Source organism: Suncus etruscus, chromosome 5 (assembly GCF_024139225.1).
Source record: "Suncus etruscus isolate mSunEtr1 chromosome 5, mSunEtr1.pri.cur, whole genome shotgun sequence".
Lineage (NCBI taxonomy): Eukaryota > Metazoa > Chordata > Mammalia > Eulipotyphla > Soricidae > Suncus > Suncus etruscus.
The window spans coordinates 140,458,024-140,477,345 of record NC_064852.1 but is presented as its reverse complement, the minus strand read 5'-3'; the positions used below and the strand labels follow the sequence as shown (position 1 = coordinate 140,477,345).

Genomic DNA, 19,322 nt, shown 5'->3' with positions numbered 1-19,322 from the left:
GAATAATATTTTAAACTTTATTATTATTGGTCTATGTGTGACAATTTGTGGATGACCAAAACCAAACTGCAATTTTTCTAGTATACTTAGCACTTGGTAAAAAGTTAATGATAAGTTAGCATCTAATTGGATTGTAGAGTGTATCAATTAATACAAATTACAGTTTATTACAGTTACATTATAATTGGGAAGGGTTTTGAGCAATATTTAGTGATTCTCAGGGCCAATTCTTGTAGCAGTGCTCAGAAATCACTCCTGGCAATACTCAGGGTATCATATTTGGTGTCAGGATAAAAGGGGCTCAGCTGTAGGTAGGTCAAACACTTTAAACCTTGTACAATCAATTTCTCCATCAATAAACTGAGATGTCTTATATTATTTAGAGATACACATTCTAAAAAGTCAAGTATATTGTACATTATAGGCATTAATAAACTTATTTTATCATATAAGTATAGTAATTTACTGCATGATTGTGCAGACTCATAAGAAACGATAAGTTAATGCCTAAGACTTAGAATATGGTCTTTAATTATTTTAAGTGGTTTTATCACAAATAAGCATATACTATCTTATGAAAATAAATGAAATAATTAAAATTAGTAAAGATGTACAATTTCCATAGACATGCATTATCTATAAAGTATAAAATGACACCAATAAAGTGTTCTGAGAATTCATGTAATACATGCTTTGAATTTACCAGCGAACTATATTAACTTTTTAAAAATCTATAATAAAATTTATAACTTGGAGAAACACTTGTTAAAGATAGTATCACAAAGTGTTATTCCTTCAAAAATAATTACATGGTTCCAGCTCTTTGCAATTAATTACAAAAGCAATTATATGCGAGGACAGGGTAACTTATGCTCTCTGGAAGCAGAGCATTTGGTACTCACAGATACAGATGGGTATGTTTGCAGACCACTGGTTATTCTCTTGACAAACAATGGATTTCTCTCCAATTAATTCAAACCCAAATTGGCATTCAAACCTTAAAACGTTACGATTAGAAAATCCATCTCCTTCTCTAATTCCATATAAGGGTGTGCCTGGATCTCCACAGCTTTCTTTTTCAATTTCTGCAGAAATAAAAGGGACAAAATTCATATTCTAAGAATACTAACATAGCCATAGAAGCTAAATATGTATTTTCTAAAATAAGATATTTCAGAATGAAAGTTTAATATATTGTCCTACCATGATACTTAAATTTTGTTAGTCTTATTTCTATGCAATGATTTTAACATAAAATTAGCATACTTCTCCTTTATTTCAATGGTGAAATTGTGATCACAAAGATAATGTGGTTTTTCCTAAAATAAAAATTAAGCCAAGATTTACATTTCTATTTGTAAATACACACATAAAAATGTAGATACATATTTTTTTCTTTTCCTTTTTTTTGGGGGGGTGGTCACACGCAGTAGCGCTGAGGGGTTACTCCTGGCTCTACGCTCAGAAATCACTTCTGGTAGGTTCGGGGGACCTTATGGGATGCCGGGATTCGAATCACAGTCCTTTTGTATGAAAGGCAAAAGCCTTACCTCCATGCTATCTCTCTGGCCCAGATATATACTTTTTCAAATTCTAAAGACTTTTATCTTTTTTTTTGGGGGGGGGAGGTTACACCTGGCAGTGCTCAGGGGTTATTCCTGGCTCCACGCTCAGAAATTGCTCCTGGCAGGCTCAGGGACCATATGGAATGCCAGGATTCGAACCAATGACCTTCTGCATGAAAGGCAAATGCCTTACCTCCATGCTATCTCTCTGGCCCCTCTAAAGACTTAATGTGCAGTATGTATATAATGAATGAAATTCAAAAATGTTGAGAAGAAAGGTAGGTTCCATCTGATCTCAATTAATATTTTTCAGTAAGATTAGACACTTTGCCTAGTATTAATTTCTTTTGTTACATTGCCACAAAATTCACTAGGGAAGAAATATATGAATGACAAATTATCCAGTTATCAACTTTACCAAATGTGTTTTTGAAATAATTAAGTTGATAAAGGCTGAAGAAATTCTTTATGGGACATATTTAAAACACATATTTTGAAATGTTTAAAAGAAAAAATTTTAAATAAAAAGGCATATTTTATCCCACCTTTTATTTGTTAATAGTTAACAAATATTTGAGAAATTATGATGTTCTAGATCACTTTCTATATGAAAGTGTTAAATAGAAAAATGATTAAGGGGCTAGTGATTAATGTTTTTCAGTAGTCAATATGTTGTTGAGTATAATAATTAAATAGTTAATAGTGTATAGATAATAGTAATGGCATAATATAATATAAATGATAATATTATGGAGTGCCAGGGTACTAGTCCAGCAGGGAGGGTACCTGCCTTATATGCAACCAATCAAGGTTTGATCCCTGGTACCACATACCCTACCCCCAGCACAGCCAAGAGTGATTAATTCTAGCATAGCCAGGAGTAACTCCTGAACACCACGAGTGTTCCCCCAAACGAAGAGACAACAAATTTTCTGTGTTTAAATAAACATTAAATAAATGACATTTTATGTCAGAAGGTGGTAGCTACTATTGAAATATTAAGTGCAAAGATGGGAGTCAATGTACTTGGTGATGACTAGATGATGCCGGCTGAAAATGCCATTACGACTACACTTTATATTATTTCATATTAAAATTGTCTTACTAAAATAGTTCCCTTACTGTTTGAAATTATATTTATTTTTATTAATTCCCAACAAGTTGGAGTATATTAATTAAAACAAATTTTTATAATCCTTTAGATGTCCCCTGGCCCTTTATCTATAAACTGAACACCAAGATGACTCATTCTTTTGCTATATTCTGTTCACTCCTCTCTCTTCTTCAACTATAGGGCTATATATTTCTACATTTTACATTAAGTATTACTATCATCCACTTCTGCAATTATTTTGAATATTTATGTGTTTTTAAAAATATGTTACTTGAGTTTTTTTTCACTAAATTTCTCATGCATTTCATTTTTTAGTTCTAAGAAATTACCATTATTTCTTTAAAATATTGATTTTTACTGGCTCCTATAGTTCCGCATTTTTTTGTTTATTTAAAGCATGTTATTTACAAAATTATTCATATTTGGGCTGTAGACATACAAAGTGTAAGCATCAATCCCACCACCAGTGCCAACCTCTCTCTACCAATGTTCCCAGAGTCTATTATATGCCACCTTACTTGTTCCAGCAGGCCCATTTTTAAGTTTATTTTTAAACTTTGGTTCTGATTATTTTATTGTTGTTGATGTTGTTGACTCTAGCTTGGATATTCAGTTCTTTCTTTTCTTAACACCACCACTGCATTTGAATCCTCTTGACTCTTGTGTCCTGTTCATAATTCATATTTCTCTTTTTCCTTCTCCAATCAATTTTTTTTTCTTTTCCTCACTATATTCTGGGGTCAAGTGTTCTCCACAACTTCAATTTAATTTATTGCATTTTTCATGCAAATATACTAAATATCACATATCAGTAATATTACTCTATATTTATTCTTCTACACTGAATGTTCAAGTTGTTTGAGATGTCCTTTGACTTGTTCAACCTATCAAATATTCATTTCAAAAATCAATACATTATTTTAAAATTTAAACACCATGATTATAAAGTGGCTTAAATTGGGTTTCAGTTTTACAATGTGTGCCCCCGTTTCACCTATGAATATTTCCAAACACCAAATTTCCTGGTTCCCCCTCCCACTTTCCCCTCTGCCTGCCTCTTGTTTAGATATTCTGTCCACCCATATCTCATTCTCTCTCTCTCTTTCATCTCTCCCTCTAATTCTCCCTCTTTCTGTCTGCCTCTATGTTTCTCTCCCTTTCTTTTCTTTGTAGATACTCTGGCTTTTCACACTTATTAATGAAGGATACAATGCATATCACTTTATCACCATCCGGTATCTAGTTTTTGTCCTGAGTTCATATTACCATTATCATAGTGATACACTCTTTGCCATAACTCACTGCTGCACTATTTGTGGCAAGCTTACTCTAATGATTGATCTTCCAGGTTGTCTTCTCTATTGTCTCTGGATATTTTTATGATGCTTTATTTTGCATCACACAATATTTATGCATTAAAAATCCACAATCACTAATTTAAAATGTTATCTAATTCAAATTCAAATGGATATTTTTAGTATGCATCTTTTCTTTTTCTTTTTATTTCCTTTTGCTTCTTCCTTTTTCTTTTCTTTTTTTTCTTTCTTTAGTGTTGAATATTGAGGCCCTGGTAATGTAAAACAATCCAACCTCTGAACTACTGCGTACTACCAGTGTCACTGCTGCAGACCTTGGAGAACTTAGAAATATACCGCATCTCATTGCTTTTCTATATAGGCAATATAGCCAACCATCAATCTGCCAATATAAGCAACAAACAAAAACTCTACTTACAAATAGGGCATACAGTCTGCTTTCTAATGCTCAGAATCCCATCTCTCTGCTCTGTTCAGAATTCTATACTACAGGGGGCTGATTGTAAGTCAATTAAATATTAAATGAAATTATCACAAATTACCTTCTCACCCTTTTATTCCTCTCTTGCCTTAGAAATTAGTGTCCTCTAACACCATGTACGAAGGTAAAATCCAAAAACAAAAAAATATATACCACATCTCAGGCCATGTGGTCTCAGAATTCAAACTCTGGTCCTTACATTTCAAGAGCTAGCATTAGAAGCCTAAAGATTTATTGGATGACCTGGGGATGCCTATCACCACAAAACCTAAGAGCTCTGCATCCTCTAGTGGTCACTTTGAACTGTGGGCCTTACTCACCAAGAATCACATGGAAACTCTTGAAAAATCAACATACGTGGGAAAAGTATAATGTATCCAAGAGATAGAGCACCATGACAAGGTAACCAATCCTCCCCTTCAAGGCTTTATAGAGTAGTTAGATCAAGCCCCAAAAGTCCAGTAACAGTGACAATTAAAAGTAATTGGATATGCCTAAAATTCACAGTGATGCAAATGGACTAATAAATGAAAACAGTGAGAAAAATTAATCTTTGTAGAGAAAAACAGTGAGCAAAGTGGAGGAATAATGAAAATACAAAAACAGCAAACATCAGTCACCAGAGTTAAATGAAATGAAATTGTTAAACTCTCCCGATGATATGCATTGAGTTGATCAGTCTCAAGAATACACAAGAATATGCCTGCGGTGACATACATAACATGACAGGGTGTATCAAGACTGAGCAACATATTACAGCATGGAAGGTCTATTTTCTAAAACAACCACGGAAGGTCATACCAATCAGAGAATAATTAAAAGTGTTCAGATTCAAGGAATTTTAAGGAACATGACCCCAAAATGTGAAAACATTTTATGGTTGACTCCTGAACAAAATGAAATTTGAATTCGGTAGAAAATAATAATCTACATTATACAATTATCTTGGATGTGATTCTTCTTTTATCACTTAGATAACTATTTTCTAGTTATGTAGGTGTCTTTGTTTTGGTAAAATTCAAATTAGTTTTTTGTAAATTGTGACATTATATGCCACATAATTCTGCATGGCTTTGTAGACTATCAAAAATAGCCTACAAAATTCCTTGACATTTTCCACCATTAAAAGATGAAGTTTAGGGGCCAGTGAAGTGGCGCTAGAGGTAAGGTGCCTGCCTTGCAAGCGCTAGCCAAGGAAGGAACATGGTTCGATCCCCCGGCGTTCCATATGGTCCCCCCAAGCCAGGGGCAATTTCTGAGTGCTTAGACAGAAGTAACCCCTGAGCATCAAATGGGTGTGGCCCCAAAACAAAACAAAACAAAACAAAAATATAGAGTTTAGGGGCTGGAGAGATAGCATGGAGGTAAGGCATTTGCCTTGCATGCAGAAGGATGATGGTTCGAATCCCTGCATTCTATATGGTATCCCGAGCCTGCCAGGATCAATTTCTGAGTGTAGATCCAGGAGTAACCCCTGAGCGCTGCTGGGGGTGATTCAAAAACCAAAAAAAAAAAAAAAAAAAAAAAAAAGATGGAGTTTAAAGCCAGAGCTTTAAATTACAGCAGGTTTCATTTCAAACCATGGTACAACATATGCATCTTCGAGCCCTGTTTGGAGTGGTGCCTGAGTGCGTAGCCAGGAGTAAACCCTGATCATTTCCAGGACTGGTCCCCAAACAAGAAACAAAAATTAAAAAAAAAAACTACGGAGCCTGATTCTCTCCTATTTGATTATGAAGGAGCACTAGTTAATTCAGTCTGGAAAATTGGATGTGACAAATGTTGAATCTAGGACAATTTCCTTCACATTCTTTTCTAAGATTATCTGTTGTCCCAAGTTCAGCTCTTTGGGACATCAAGTTTGGGACATCTGCTGGCATTGTGACCTTTATCTTACCTTTTGTTCAGAGATATAGTAGGTTCTATTTCCAGAGTTTAACACACAGATGTTTCACAGAAGCATGCCTTACCTTAGCAGTGATTTTAGATGCTGAAAAACTGTCTGGAATTGGGATAAATTTAATATCTAAAGGATAAACATGGACTATCAAATCAGGATGGGTAGGAAACAGGTGGATCAATTGTTCATTCTTCCCTAATAAAAATGGATAGATCTGATGAACAACTAGTACATCTACATGACATGACCTGTTATATTGAGCAATATACTGCTTTATTCTGAACCTCCGTATTACCCTGTTCTGTCTCTTATTTTTCACTCATTTTTGCTGTATGAGAGTTGTGTATTGACCACTTTACTATATTCTTGCAGACACAACTAAAACAAAGTTAATCTATGTTTTCCATCTCATTCTCTGTTTTTTTAGGTAACCAAATTGAAGACAAATTACACATCACTGGATAACAGTGGGTAGGTAAGGAAAAGAGGTAGGTTGGAATTTCAAATAAAATTTACCAGAGTATAAGAATATTATGATTATCATTAAGTGACAAATATCTGACAGGATGTCTGCTAACTACTAAAACAATTAATTCAGATTTCCATTATTATTTATTAGTCAAGTCTCTCATTCCAAAAAAAGAAGAAAATTAATATACCAAAAATATGTAGAAATGATTAAAGAGACATTCAATTCAATAATTTTGTTTTGCTTTTGTGTCACACAAGAAGATGCTCCAGTATTACTCCTGACTCTGTGCTCAGAAATCCTGGTGGTGCTCAGGGGAAAATATAAAATGCGACATATAAGACAAACATCCAAATTATTATAGTATTATTATATTATATATACTATATAATATTATTATATTATATAGTATTATTCCATTAACCATTCATCTTTTTCTAACAGCCACAATATTTTCCACTGTTCATGGTGTTTGGGATAAAGTTTGGGGATAAAACTATGATTCAGATATTAAAAGATATAGAGAATATAGAACCCATTAGAAAGAAATGGAGAGCAGGATTCATTGCGTATTTGTATATTTGTGAAACTGTGTGTGTAAGAGAGAGAGAGAAAGAGAGAGAGAGTGTGTATATTTAGACCACAAAATCCCTGCGGGTTTCTACAAGGCAAGTATCTTCCCTCCAATATTAATGCTTTGACCCAGAGAACAGAAAAGTATCTTCCCTCCAATATTAATGCTTTGACCCAGAGAACAGAATTAATTTTAAGAGATTTTTCTCTAAAGCATCAACACAATAAAACCACTTAAAAATTAGAGCTAATCAAATTCCTTCAAACTTCTTATGGAGGCCTTCATAATAATGTGGTTTGTGACCCCCATGTGGGAAGGTGACCCTGATCTGACAGTTTAGAACTCTTTGGTTGACAGAATAAAGATTTGTATTACCTTAAAATAAATAAATAAAATATATTTCTTGAACTTTCAGTCAGAATATGCCTTTTCCTTTGAGTAACCAAAGTATTAGTAATGTTGAGAAACTGGCTATCTGCAATCAGATCAGTATGGAATTAAATATGCCAACTTTGTAATATTTTAAGAAAGTATCTTCCTTTTTCTGAAATTAAAAAATGCCTTTCATCTCTCTAAATCAATCAATACTCCTTCCAAAAGACTGTCAGATTTACAAGCAGTTATTTGTCTTTTATTTAAGTTTGGGTGAGTCTTAGAATTTAGCAATAACCATATTGACTTTTGCATGCCAAGTGTCTATGCACATGAAAAATATTTCTATCATTTCAGTGTCAAATAAAGTTCTAAACACTCATGTAATTCTTGTATAGTTTAATAAAAACCCAAAGAGGTAAGGAACTTGCCTAATATCACACAAATTCTAAATGATAGAAATGGAATTTGTATCAGTTGGTATGTTTCCATAATATGAGTTCCTTAGATTTCATATTTCAGAACATAGTATTAAACAGCGCATGATTCATTTAAAGAGATAGGAATGAAATATCATATAAAAAGTTCTGTTAGTAAACAATATAAGCAATCACAGATTTTCATGATTATAGAGCTCTATATAATATTATGGAATGATAGTCTATTTATGTGTTTTGAATAACTTAAATTTATATAAATCTCCTGCAATTATAGTAAATTGAGGACTAGTAAATTCTTCTGTTTAACCCCAAAGAAAATTTAGCTACAGAACCAGACTGATAACAGTGTAGTGGGTGGCATGATTACCTTGCATGCAGTTAATTAAAAATTCTAAAATAAGTCTAAAATCTCATCTTGTTCCACAAACCCTCTAAGAGTTATGCCTTAGTGTAGGGCCAGGAGTAAGTTCTGAACACTAGAGATTATGTAAAAATGAATAAATAAATTAAAATAATAAATTAACAAATCATTTCCTTTCTGCCTTGTGTGGATTATTTCCAGGGTGTTGCCAGTTTTACATACTTGGTTATGTAGTTTCCAGGGTTCTATTCTACCCTGTGTGTGCAATAGGTCACCTGGTAATCTATAGCACTGATAAGAGTGATGAGTTAATGAGGCTGGATAAGATGCCTTCATCTCCCACCCAAACTCCCACTTGTGTGGGCCTGATAACTAAGACAGTTATGTTCTATCATTTGAAAGATACATGATAAGCTACCCTCTCTATAAGTGCTGTGATTATTATTTCTGGAGGTGGTAATGGTTCCCTAGGGTCACTAACCAGGAGTGTTCTGTAACCACTTGATAGTTTCTGAAACTGCCCACACATATCTCTTTTGCCCATGTCCTTGATTTCCTGCAGTGTCCCTAATAGACCAGTGATACCATTAATATCTATATTTAACACATCAGTAATGTAATTTGTGTCCCACTGACTTTTCCTTTTATTATATTCTAATAATCTGTGTCTCCACTTAGAAAGTTGGCTAGGATTTCCTTAACAAACATTTTCTCTAATAGTCAGTTAAACCTCTAAGCACCACTGACAATTGGGAAAGAATGCAATAGTACATTTCCAGAGTCAGTAGTTGATCCCAATAGAGTAGTACCTGCTTCTTTTCTTTTATTCCTCTCCCCTAAGGAGGCAGAGAAAGAGAGAGGTGTTGTGATAAACAAGATAGGATGTCAGAAGAATCAAGAGTAGAAAAGTCCAGAGAACTCTGGGCAGTGAATTGACAACAAAACCAGAAATAAGGCGTCAATGGCATGGCTGCCATTTATAGCGCAATATACATTCAAAATGTTTTTAAGTCAACGAGTAACCTTGATCTTTGGTGTCTAAATTAATAAGTTGTAAATTTCAATGCAATTCGATTTCCAGTCAAAGAATAACATCTGGTCTTAAAATGACATACAAATTTCCATTGATCAATCCCTGATTTGACAATAGTTGACAATGTAATTCGAATACTTCACAGAGAAAGTGCTTAGGTTAAAAGAAAGGGATCTGAAAAACCTGCAGTTTTTCTTATTCTTAACATTAAGTAGTCTCCTGGGAATCTTATTACCTTAGCAAAGTGTGTGCAATGATTGAGAATTATAGAATCATGCAGCTATACAAAATTTTGAGAGTTAAACATGGCCTCACTTATAAGCATCACAGGCAAATAAGAAAACAATCACCATTTTAAAGAAAACATTCAAAAAAGATTTCTATAATTTCAGGCAAGTTAATAAAAGATATATTTAGAACAATTGTGTAAAATGTACAATAATGATGAATATCATGGTGTATAAATGTTTCAAATTAAGACAGTCAAAGTAAGACAGCTACAAATCTTAATTACAAAAAAAATCAAACATTAATACAGAATTTCCTCAGAAATAAAATAAATGCTCTTAATTATAAAGGTTTTCTTTTTTTCCACAAGCAGCAGCACTAAGGGTGTGGCTCCTGGCTCTGCACTCAGAAATCACTTGTGCAGGCTTGGAGGACCATATGGAATGCCAAAGATCTAATCCAGGTCAGACGCATACAAGGCAAATACCCTCTCTGTTGTGCTATCACTTCGGTTCCTCTTAATCATATTTAACATAAAACTATTTAAACTCTTTTATCCCTAATACACAGATAGAAAACAATTTGCTTTTTATTTGTTTGTCATGTAATTTCACTTGACAACTCATTGATGGGAAGTTGTTTTAACTTTGGCAGTGATGTATTTCAATACAATCTATTTAGATCCAGTTATTTCAATGTGCAGGTCTCCAATTTAGAAGAAAAAAAAAGATTTACTGTTAATGTCTTTGTATACAAATAGAGTCGTAATAGCTGTGCTGGTCTGAACATATTTTCTCAAAATCCAAAGATTAAGTTGTTAGGCAGTTGACCTGGAGATACTTAGGTCAGCAGGCAGAATCTCTCAGTTAATGTTAAGTGAGTACTGAAGAAGCCACCCTAATCCCTTATCTACCAAGTGTGGACACAGGGAGAAGAAATTAACTCTCAAAAAGGACATAGAATGTTCAAACAAGGCCACCAGATGCACCTAGATATTGTATATTCAGTTTCCAAAATTGTGAGAAATAATATAAGTTGTTTATAAACTAATAGCTACATAGTATTTTGCTACAGATGCAGAAAAATATTAACACATGAAGCCTAGAGCCTGGGGTTTTTTAGTATTTTCTTCCAACCTGTCCCCACACTTTATTTTAATGATGACTTTCTGGAGTTTTCTATAAGACCTTATTAGATAGTTATAACTATCCTCTTTATTTTTCTCTAAAGGAATTGTGTTTGGATATGAGATGTGAAAACAATTATTTCTAGGAAAAAAGACTAAAGAATTGTTATACCATAAATATAAATCTTGTATTATTTACATATTTCTTTTTGCTAGTAAATTTTACTATTATAAAACACCGAAATGCCATAACTCCAAAATTGAGAATTGATCAAATGCAATAACTCTTTAGAGTATAAATGCATTTTATTGTCCGGACAATAAATGAGAAAAGGTGGGAGTCAATTACAATGATAGTTATGTAACAAATATAGATAATTCGTTTCAATTCAATATTTACAAAGCCACACTATGTGCCTCTAACTCCTTGAAATCATGTACACAAAATTATTTGTCATAATATAGATTATTTAAAAACATATAATCCATAAGCAACTGAAAGCTGTATTCGAGATATATTTAATTCCTCGGCATACAATTTTAAGAGAAAAAGAGTAGATTAAGAACTGGTCAACACCTTTGTCTTAAAAAACAAATGTTTGGGCATTAGAAGATTATTTGAGAGTTTAAGTTTATTGTCTGTGTAAAAGACGGATAAAATATTATGTGGTATGGTGAGCAACTCCTATCTTGCTCTAAAGGGTTTGCTAAATCTTGTTAAATCTGGACCAATTACTCTTGAAGCTAAAAATGTTTCAAAGGATTCTTAGTATTTTGTTTAGGTTTGGGACTAGGTACAGTGTCTGTGAAAAAAAAATTAGGACAAGAGATAGTACAGAGAGTACAGAGGTTAATGTACTTGCTTTATAAACAACTGAGTCTGGTACCATCCAGGCATCACATATCCCAGGATCCTTCTGAACACCTGAGCAATGCTAAAAGTAATCTTTGAGCACAGAGTCAGTATTAAGATTTGAGAACTCATAGGTGTGGCCCTAAATGCAGCTCCCTACCTTAAGAAAGGAATATTTGAGAGGATTTTTTAAGATTAAAATACCTAGAAGTATACACAAACATATTTGTTTTACAAAAAAAATCTAAATTACTTGTTGCATCAATGTCAAAACTGCTATGAATACATAGATTCATATATTTCTCCCAGTTACTACCCTTATACCGTCATATATAATCCATTCTTTTGTTCAACCACCTACTGATATGTTCATACAAAAATGTCATACAATTATCTTATTATTATATACTGGGGATGCAGAGGTGAATATTGGAGCATATATAGAAAATGAAAGAATAAATAATTTTGTTTATGAGTATAGTAACATAAGGGGATTCTATAAAAAACAAGGCAAGCTAAGATTAGGAAGATTTATAAGAACTCATTTGCTTGCATATGTAACAGTTATGTAGTAGTTTATCATATTTGGATTGAGGAACAGTGTAAACAAAGGTATGGCATTGTAAAGAACAAAATTCCAAAAGCTCAACATGTTTTTTTTTTTTTTTTTTTTTTTTTTGGTTTTTGAGTCACACCCAGTAGTGTTCGTGGGTTTACTTCTGGATCTACACTCAGAAATCACTCCTGGCAGGCACAGGGACCATATAGGATGCCAGGATTCAAACCACTGTCTTTCTGCATGCAAGGCAAAACCCTACCTCCGTGCTATCTCTTGGCCTCTCAACCTGGATTTTTTTTATTGCAAGAATTTATTCAAGGGGCTGGTGAGGTGGCGCTAGAGGTAAGGTGTCTGCCTTGCAAGCGCTAGCCAAGGAAGGACTGCAGTTCGATCCCCCGGGGTCCCATATGGTCCCCCCAAGCCAGGGGCAATTTCTGAGCGCTTAGCCAGGAGTAACCCCTGAGTATCAAACGGTTGTGGCCAAAAAAAAAAAAAAAGAATTTATTCAAGAGACAAAATTGATTAACATAATGAGGTAAACTAACATAACATAATATAGTAACATAACATAACATATAATATAATATAATAATACATGTAAGTCAAAAAAGTTTCTGATTAAAACACAAATTTTTATTTCATAATGGCTTACATATCTTTCACAGTAGTACTCTAGGTACATATTAACATTGAATCAGGAAAATACCCATCACCAAATATGTCCTCCCCCCATCCCAGTTCCCTTTTTACAACCCGTATACCCCACCATCACTCCCTGGGCTGCTAGAGTAGGTGGACCCCTCTTTGTCTGGCTTACTATTAGTGATGATATATTTGTTTGGTCCTGGAACCTCCTATTGTTTCCCCCTCTATTTAAGAGGCAGAGCTAGATAAATTGAGGTATGTGGTTTTGTTTGAAGGAAAGAAAAGCAATAGATTGGGGTACAAAATAAGAGAAAAAAAAAGAAGTCAAATACGCATGGGCGGAGTCCCTCTAGGCTTCCAATCTCAGTTTGAGAGAGGATGTGGAAAAGGTAATTGAAACACCACAACAATACAGAATGAAATATCAAATAAATAACCAGTGAGCACTACAGCAATAAAGACAAGCACCACACAATGGTCTCTGTTCTGAAATCAAATCATGCTCGAGTGCAAAAGGAAAGAGAAAGATAAGAAAAGAAAAAAAAATGGAGACATCAACTTCAATCTCTACACCAAAATAAAGATGTCAAAAAATCGATCAATCGATAAATAAATATGTGGAAAAATGATTTTGTGTTTTCTTTTTCCTTTTTTTTTTTCCTTTTCTTTCCCCCGCTGCATAGGCACAGTAACTATTGGGGATTTTATAGAGGGAATTCCCTTGGCCTAGGAGATACAGGGTTTCTCCACCCCTGAAGTATACTGTCATGGGATTAACTGTAAACTCCTTGCATGATCATTTACTCTCCTCTTGTTGCTTTCATGGTGTATAGAAGACTTCTGCTTTGTCTTGGATGGTAAAATCAGACCTCTGTATCTAGAGATCTTGGTGGCTGTGCAGCTCAAGGAATGGAGCTTATGATGGAGTCTTTCTTTGTGGTTCCAGCAGTTATGCTTCTTCAGTGTCGTTTTAATCCATCTTCTGTAGTTGATGGTCTTGGTCATTATGTTGCTCCTAGGATGGAGCCTGGGATAAAGTCTTTCCTTATGTTTCCGGAAGACCCATTCAGTTGCGGTTGTCTCAGTCAGACCTCTGGAATTTGAGATCTTGTTTGTTGAACAGATCGTAGACCAAAAGCTAGGCTAGAGCTTTTTGTTGCTGTTGTTGTTGTTGGTCCCTAGATGTGTACTGTCCAGTCTTGGTTGCAACAACCAGTATATAGCGATCTTGGCTTTTGCACAGATCAAAGGTGACATGTTTTCTGATTTTGTCTGATAGATAGTTGATGAGGAAGGACAACTTGCTCTTAGATCAAGTTGTTCCCATTTCCTCATTGTCAGGTTATCAATTTAGAACTGGCACATGTTGGTGTCAGAGCAGCATTGTAAATGCCCTGGAGGGGATTTGGTTCCTGGAGCTGTTGTGGAGAACTCTGTCCTTTCATGTCTGGGATCCAGGAGTCAAGGCTGGATGGTCGTGTCTAGTTCCCTGGAGCCTAATCAACCTGGATTATTAAAGGACTATTTAAGAGATGAGGTGAGGGTGATGGAGTACTTTTGGTTCTAATGTGAAGGGCCTTTCACTGTATTTTAAACAGAGCTAAGCCGTTTATAAGTGTCCTTCTGGTACACAGCAAATATTCATAGAAATTATACAGTTTCCCATAAACTGTAATAAACTTGATATAAAGTAATTTAAAATTACACATTGTAATTTAAAAATTAATAATACAGCAGAATCATGGGGGTATCAAGAAACATCCTGTTTATTAAAAGGTCTAACCCAGAATTGTTCCTTCGTAACCTCACTTAATCTGTATATTCTTTAAGCATTTTCCTTTGAAGAACCTTGGCTGAAAGAAAAACGTGAAATATAGATTTTTTTTTTCTAAATCTCTGTGGCTACCTGTTTAAGAGAGTTTGCAAGCCAGGATAGATCAATAGTTTTTGAACTATAATAGCCATCAAAGTAAATGGATTTTTCTTTCAGAAGAACAAATGCTGATAGTCTAACAGCAGCCACAAAAAACTTTTAAACGTTACTGATCTTACTATCTAAACCAGATGTTAAATGTCCTAATTACTTTAAACAATATGTGTAAACCATGTAAGAATAAACCAATAGTATAGTTAAAACTATACTGAGAAATATCAGGGTATAAAAAATAAGCAGAACATGTCTTTAATAAAAAAAGGTATTCCAATATATGAACACTTGGTAAAAAGACCTGAGAGTCCTTGTAGGACCAGTTTCAGTCTAGTAGACAGATGCTGAGGTCCTGTGTGTGCTGAGCATTTTGTATGATTGAGAAGTTATTGCAAGATGAGCTGGACTAGGTATTAGTTCAAAGGTAAATATATAATGGATAGTTAATTAGGAATTTGGAGCATTAGTACCAGATATATAATGAATGAATAAAATAATATTGTCTTTGGAGCTGTCTGATTTATATAATTTAGACTTCTGAGGCTACAGTGATAACCACTTCTCCCCTATCTACCTATCTTTAGTTCTCCTGGGAGGTTGTTGCTAGTGAAAAAAAATCTATTCTCTGGAGAAAGTCCAGTAAAGATCAGATATCTTTTATTTTAAACTTACATTCTTCTGCAATTCGGGTCAGAGCGATGGTGCAAGCGGTAGGGCTTTTGCCTTGCATGTGCTAACCTAGGATTGACCATGGTTAGATCCTCCGGGATCTCATATGGGTCCAAACCAGGAGCTATTTCAGAGTGCATAGTCAGGAGTAACCTTGAAGCTTCTCTGGGAGTGGCTCAAACCCCCTAAAAAATTCTTCTGCAATTTTTGTATATTATCTTCACATGGACTTTTCTCAAATTTTAGAAAATAAGTGACTATGTAATTAAAGTACCAGATAAGTTTGTATTTGGATGTGCTGATTAAAACATGTAGATAGTGATGGAATGTTTCATTTTCTTTTTTCTCCATCGCCCCCCAAATCGATGATGAGAGCCTATAGAAGGACTCTGCCCACTCTAGGAGTATTAGACTTTCACCCCAGTTTACTACTTTTCTCTTCTTCAGACCAAACTACGCAAACTTAACTAGCTAGGCCTGCCTCCTGGTTAGAGGGGGAAATTAGGGAGACACCTAGACCAATTAGATGCAAGACTGCTATGTGGTGGGATAGGTACATAGGGGACCACATATCCTAGCAGCCCTGAGGGTGAGGGAGGTGGATATGGGAAATAGGACAAAAACGGAGGTGAAGGGAGGACAATTTGGTGATGGGAATCCCCCCTGATGTTATGTGAATATTTAACTAAAATATTATTGTCAACATGTAAACCACTATAATCAAAATAAAAATTATAAAAAAACAAAAAAAAACAAAAAAAAATAAAGACATCATATAATATTATAAAAAAACATGTAGATAGATTGAAAATAAGATGTTTGCAATTTATTATTTTAATAACATAGCATAACTAGTTCCTCTGTATTGCATTTATATTAATAATCACATATTCAATAAAATATAAGGGGTAAAGATTTTCAATTTTAGAAACAGTTCATTGAAGGATTGTTTTATTTAGAACTACAACATACTCTTGGTTTCTAACCTAGAGTTAGCAATTCATTCTATGTGGGACTGAGTCACAAATTTTATCACCCCAAAATTTTCAGGGAGACATTGATGCAGATGATCAGGACAGAAATTGTATTAGTAGAGTAAAGATGCTGGTACTAAGGTGAACCTGGTGTCTTTGGTTTGTTTATTTGTTCAACATAAAATTTATATTTATTTTAAATTCAAATGATTTTTCCTGATTGTAGTTGGGTTTCAGACATAAAAAGAACACCTCCCTTCACCATTGCAACTTTCCCATCACCAAGGCCCCGTCTTTTCCTTCCCCAACCTCCCCACCTGTATTATAGACAGACTTTCTACATCCTTCACTCAATGACATTGTTATAATAGTTCTCAGTGTAGTTATTTCTCTAACTGCACTCACCACTCTTTGTGGTGAGCTTCATATCTTGAGCCAGACTTTCCGGCCCTAATCTCTTGGAATTATTTCAATGTATTTCATTTTTCTTAAAACCCATAGATGAGTGAGACTTATTATATACAAGAATAGAACCAAATTTCTTCCATATTTCTTCCATGGTTCACTTATCAAATAATCATATTACATTTAAATACACCAACATTTATGTGTGAGCATACATACTCCATCTCTTCTGTCTTAAAATGAGAGTATTTTTCTGAAAGTTGAATAGAAGATATTTGACCCATATGAGGCATTGTATATTTTTGCTTCCCATTCAGTCATTGCAGTTTCAAAAATAAGAATGAGAAAATAGAACAGAATTAGATACACACATTGGAAGTAAAGCCCAGAAGCCCACAAAGGGAAGGAAAGTCACATAGATGATTTAACTAGATAAGCCTAACTGTTGTTAAGTTTTAAAAAGATTAGTGTGAGGGCCCGGAGAGATAGCACAGCGGCGTTTGCCTTGCAAGCAGCCAATCCAGGACCAAAGGTGGTTGGTTCGAATCCCGGTGTCCCATATGGTCCCCCGTGCCTGCCAGGAGCTATTTCTGAGCAGACAGCCAGGAGTAACCCCTGAGCACCGCCGGGTGTGGACCCCCCCCCCCAAAAAAAAGACGTCTTTAAGGGGCCGGGAAGGTGGCGCTAGAGGTAAGGTGTCTGCCTTGCAAGCGATAGCGTAGGACGGACCACAGTTCAATCCCCCGGTGTCCCATATGGTCCCCCCAAGCCAGGGGTGATTTCTGAGCTCATAGCCAGGAGTAACCCCTGAGCATCAAAAGGGTGTGGCCCAAAAAAAACCAAAAAAATAAAAAATAAAAAATAAAATAAAATAAAATAAAAAGATTAGTGTGGAAGAATTCCATTTTTTTTTCATTGGATGACTGAGTAGCATTATCGGAGCCCTAGCAAGTGATATAAGTGTGTCCTATTAAAAAACAGATTGAAAATAAATATATCCCAAAAGGCATTTTTGATATGTATAGTCTATATGTATATCTATAAATATATATAGATATAGATAGTTCTATAGCCAGAAGAATTTCAGTCTCATGAGATTTTCAGTGAAATGTTCAAAAATAGGCCAGAAACCTAAAGTGGAAACCAAGTTATTTTTGAGTGTATAGTTCATCACTAAAGATTTTAACAAATCAAGAGAGTGAGAAAATTGAAGAAAACGAAAATAGCATAAAGGGTAAAGTAGGAACAGTTGAACTAGTTCAGTGGACTGTAGACACCTTAAGCAATAAATGACTCAATTACTTTTATATGCCTAGCACTCACTAAATGGATGTATCCAGTCTTATTTTTTCTTCCATATTTTCATAAATTTTCAGGGAAATCACAGAAAAATTGGAAACGAAAACCTATTTAACCTCAATTGAAGTATTAGGCTATATTTATCAGTTATAACCGGAATAGTTCCCCCACATTTTAACTCCTTATTGTTTCTGGAAACTTAGCTGACATCATAAATGGATGGATAAGACTTCAGGCGAAATGATTCTGTGATAATTTTTGATAATTTGTGGATATTCTGTAATAATTTTGATATTTTTTACAATCAAGGGTGTCTAGTGATTCAATCTAAGTATATATGTGATTTGTAGATTTGGAATCTTGTTCTGTCTGAGTCATTCATCTTAAAAGAAACATTGCTTATGCAGTGGGGGGGAGATAAGAGTCACTGCATTCCTACATATATCAAGCCCTGATGGTAGGAAACCAAAGTAAAACCCTGCAGTTTTCCTGAATAATAAGTTGGATTCACATAGGTGCAGTCGACTTCCCAACTCAGCTCAATACATGAAAAACTGGGTATCAGTCTAAGCTTACGAAAGTCTCTATTACCTTGATTTTCCCATAATATTTTACATAGAGCTTTTGTTACTTTCTCTGTTACATTTTTCTGTTCTAGTGAATATCAACTTCTAACTTAAACATGTAAGAAGTGTATCTTCTCTATACCCTTTGGAAGACATGACGGGTAATTTCATAAGAAGTTAGAAAATCCATTTTTCTCACTGGTAAAGCCTGGCTTCCAAGATTATTTCTCCCTGCCCAATTTGGAGCCACACTTGGGTAGTCAAAAACTGATCTCTTTCCTTCTATTTTATTTTTCTTTATTTTTCTACCACAAAAATTCTCATATAAATGCATTGAGGCATATGGACCTAAAGATTCAGAATGAGTAATGCATTTATTAATGCAAATCAAAAAAGTTTGACATAAAAATGTATTTCATTTGTAACATTAGTAAATCAGACTATTT

At 34.5% G+C, this 19,322-nt stretch overlaps 1 protein-coding gene across 1 annotated transcript in view; it reads right to left on the bottom strand.

Annotated features, from left to right (window-relative positions):
* CSMD3 (CUB and Sushi multiple domains 3) overlaps nucleotides 1-19,322 on the bottom strand; it is a 1,236,222-nt gene that overhangs the window by 490,670 nt on the left and 726,230 nt on the right. The window contains exon 14 of the mRNA XM_049773958.1: nucleotides 903-1,085. Within this exon, the coding sequence (XP_049629915.1) occupies nucleotides 903-1,085 (183 nt within the window). The remainder of the gene's footprint in view (nucleotides 1-902; nucleotides 1,086-19,322) is intronic.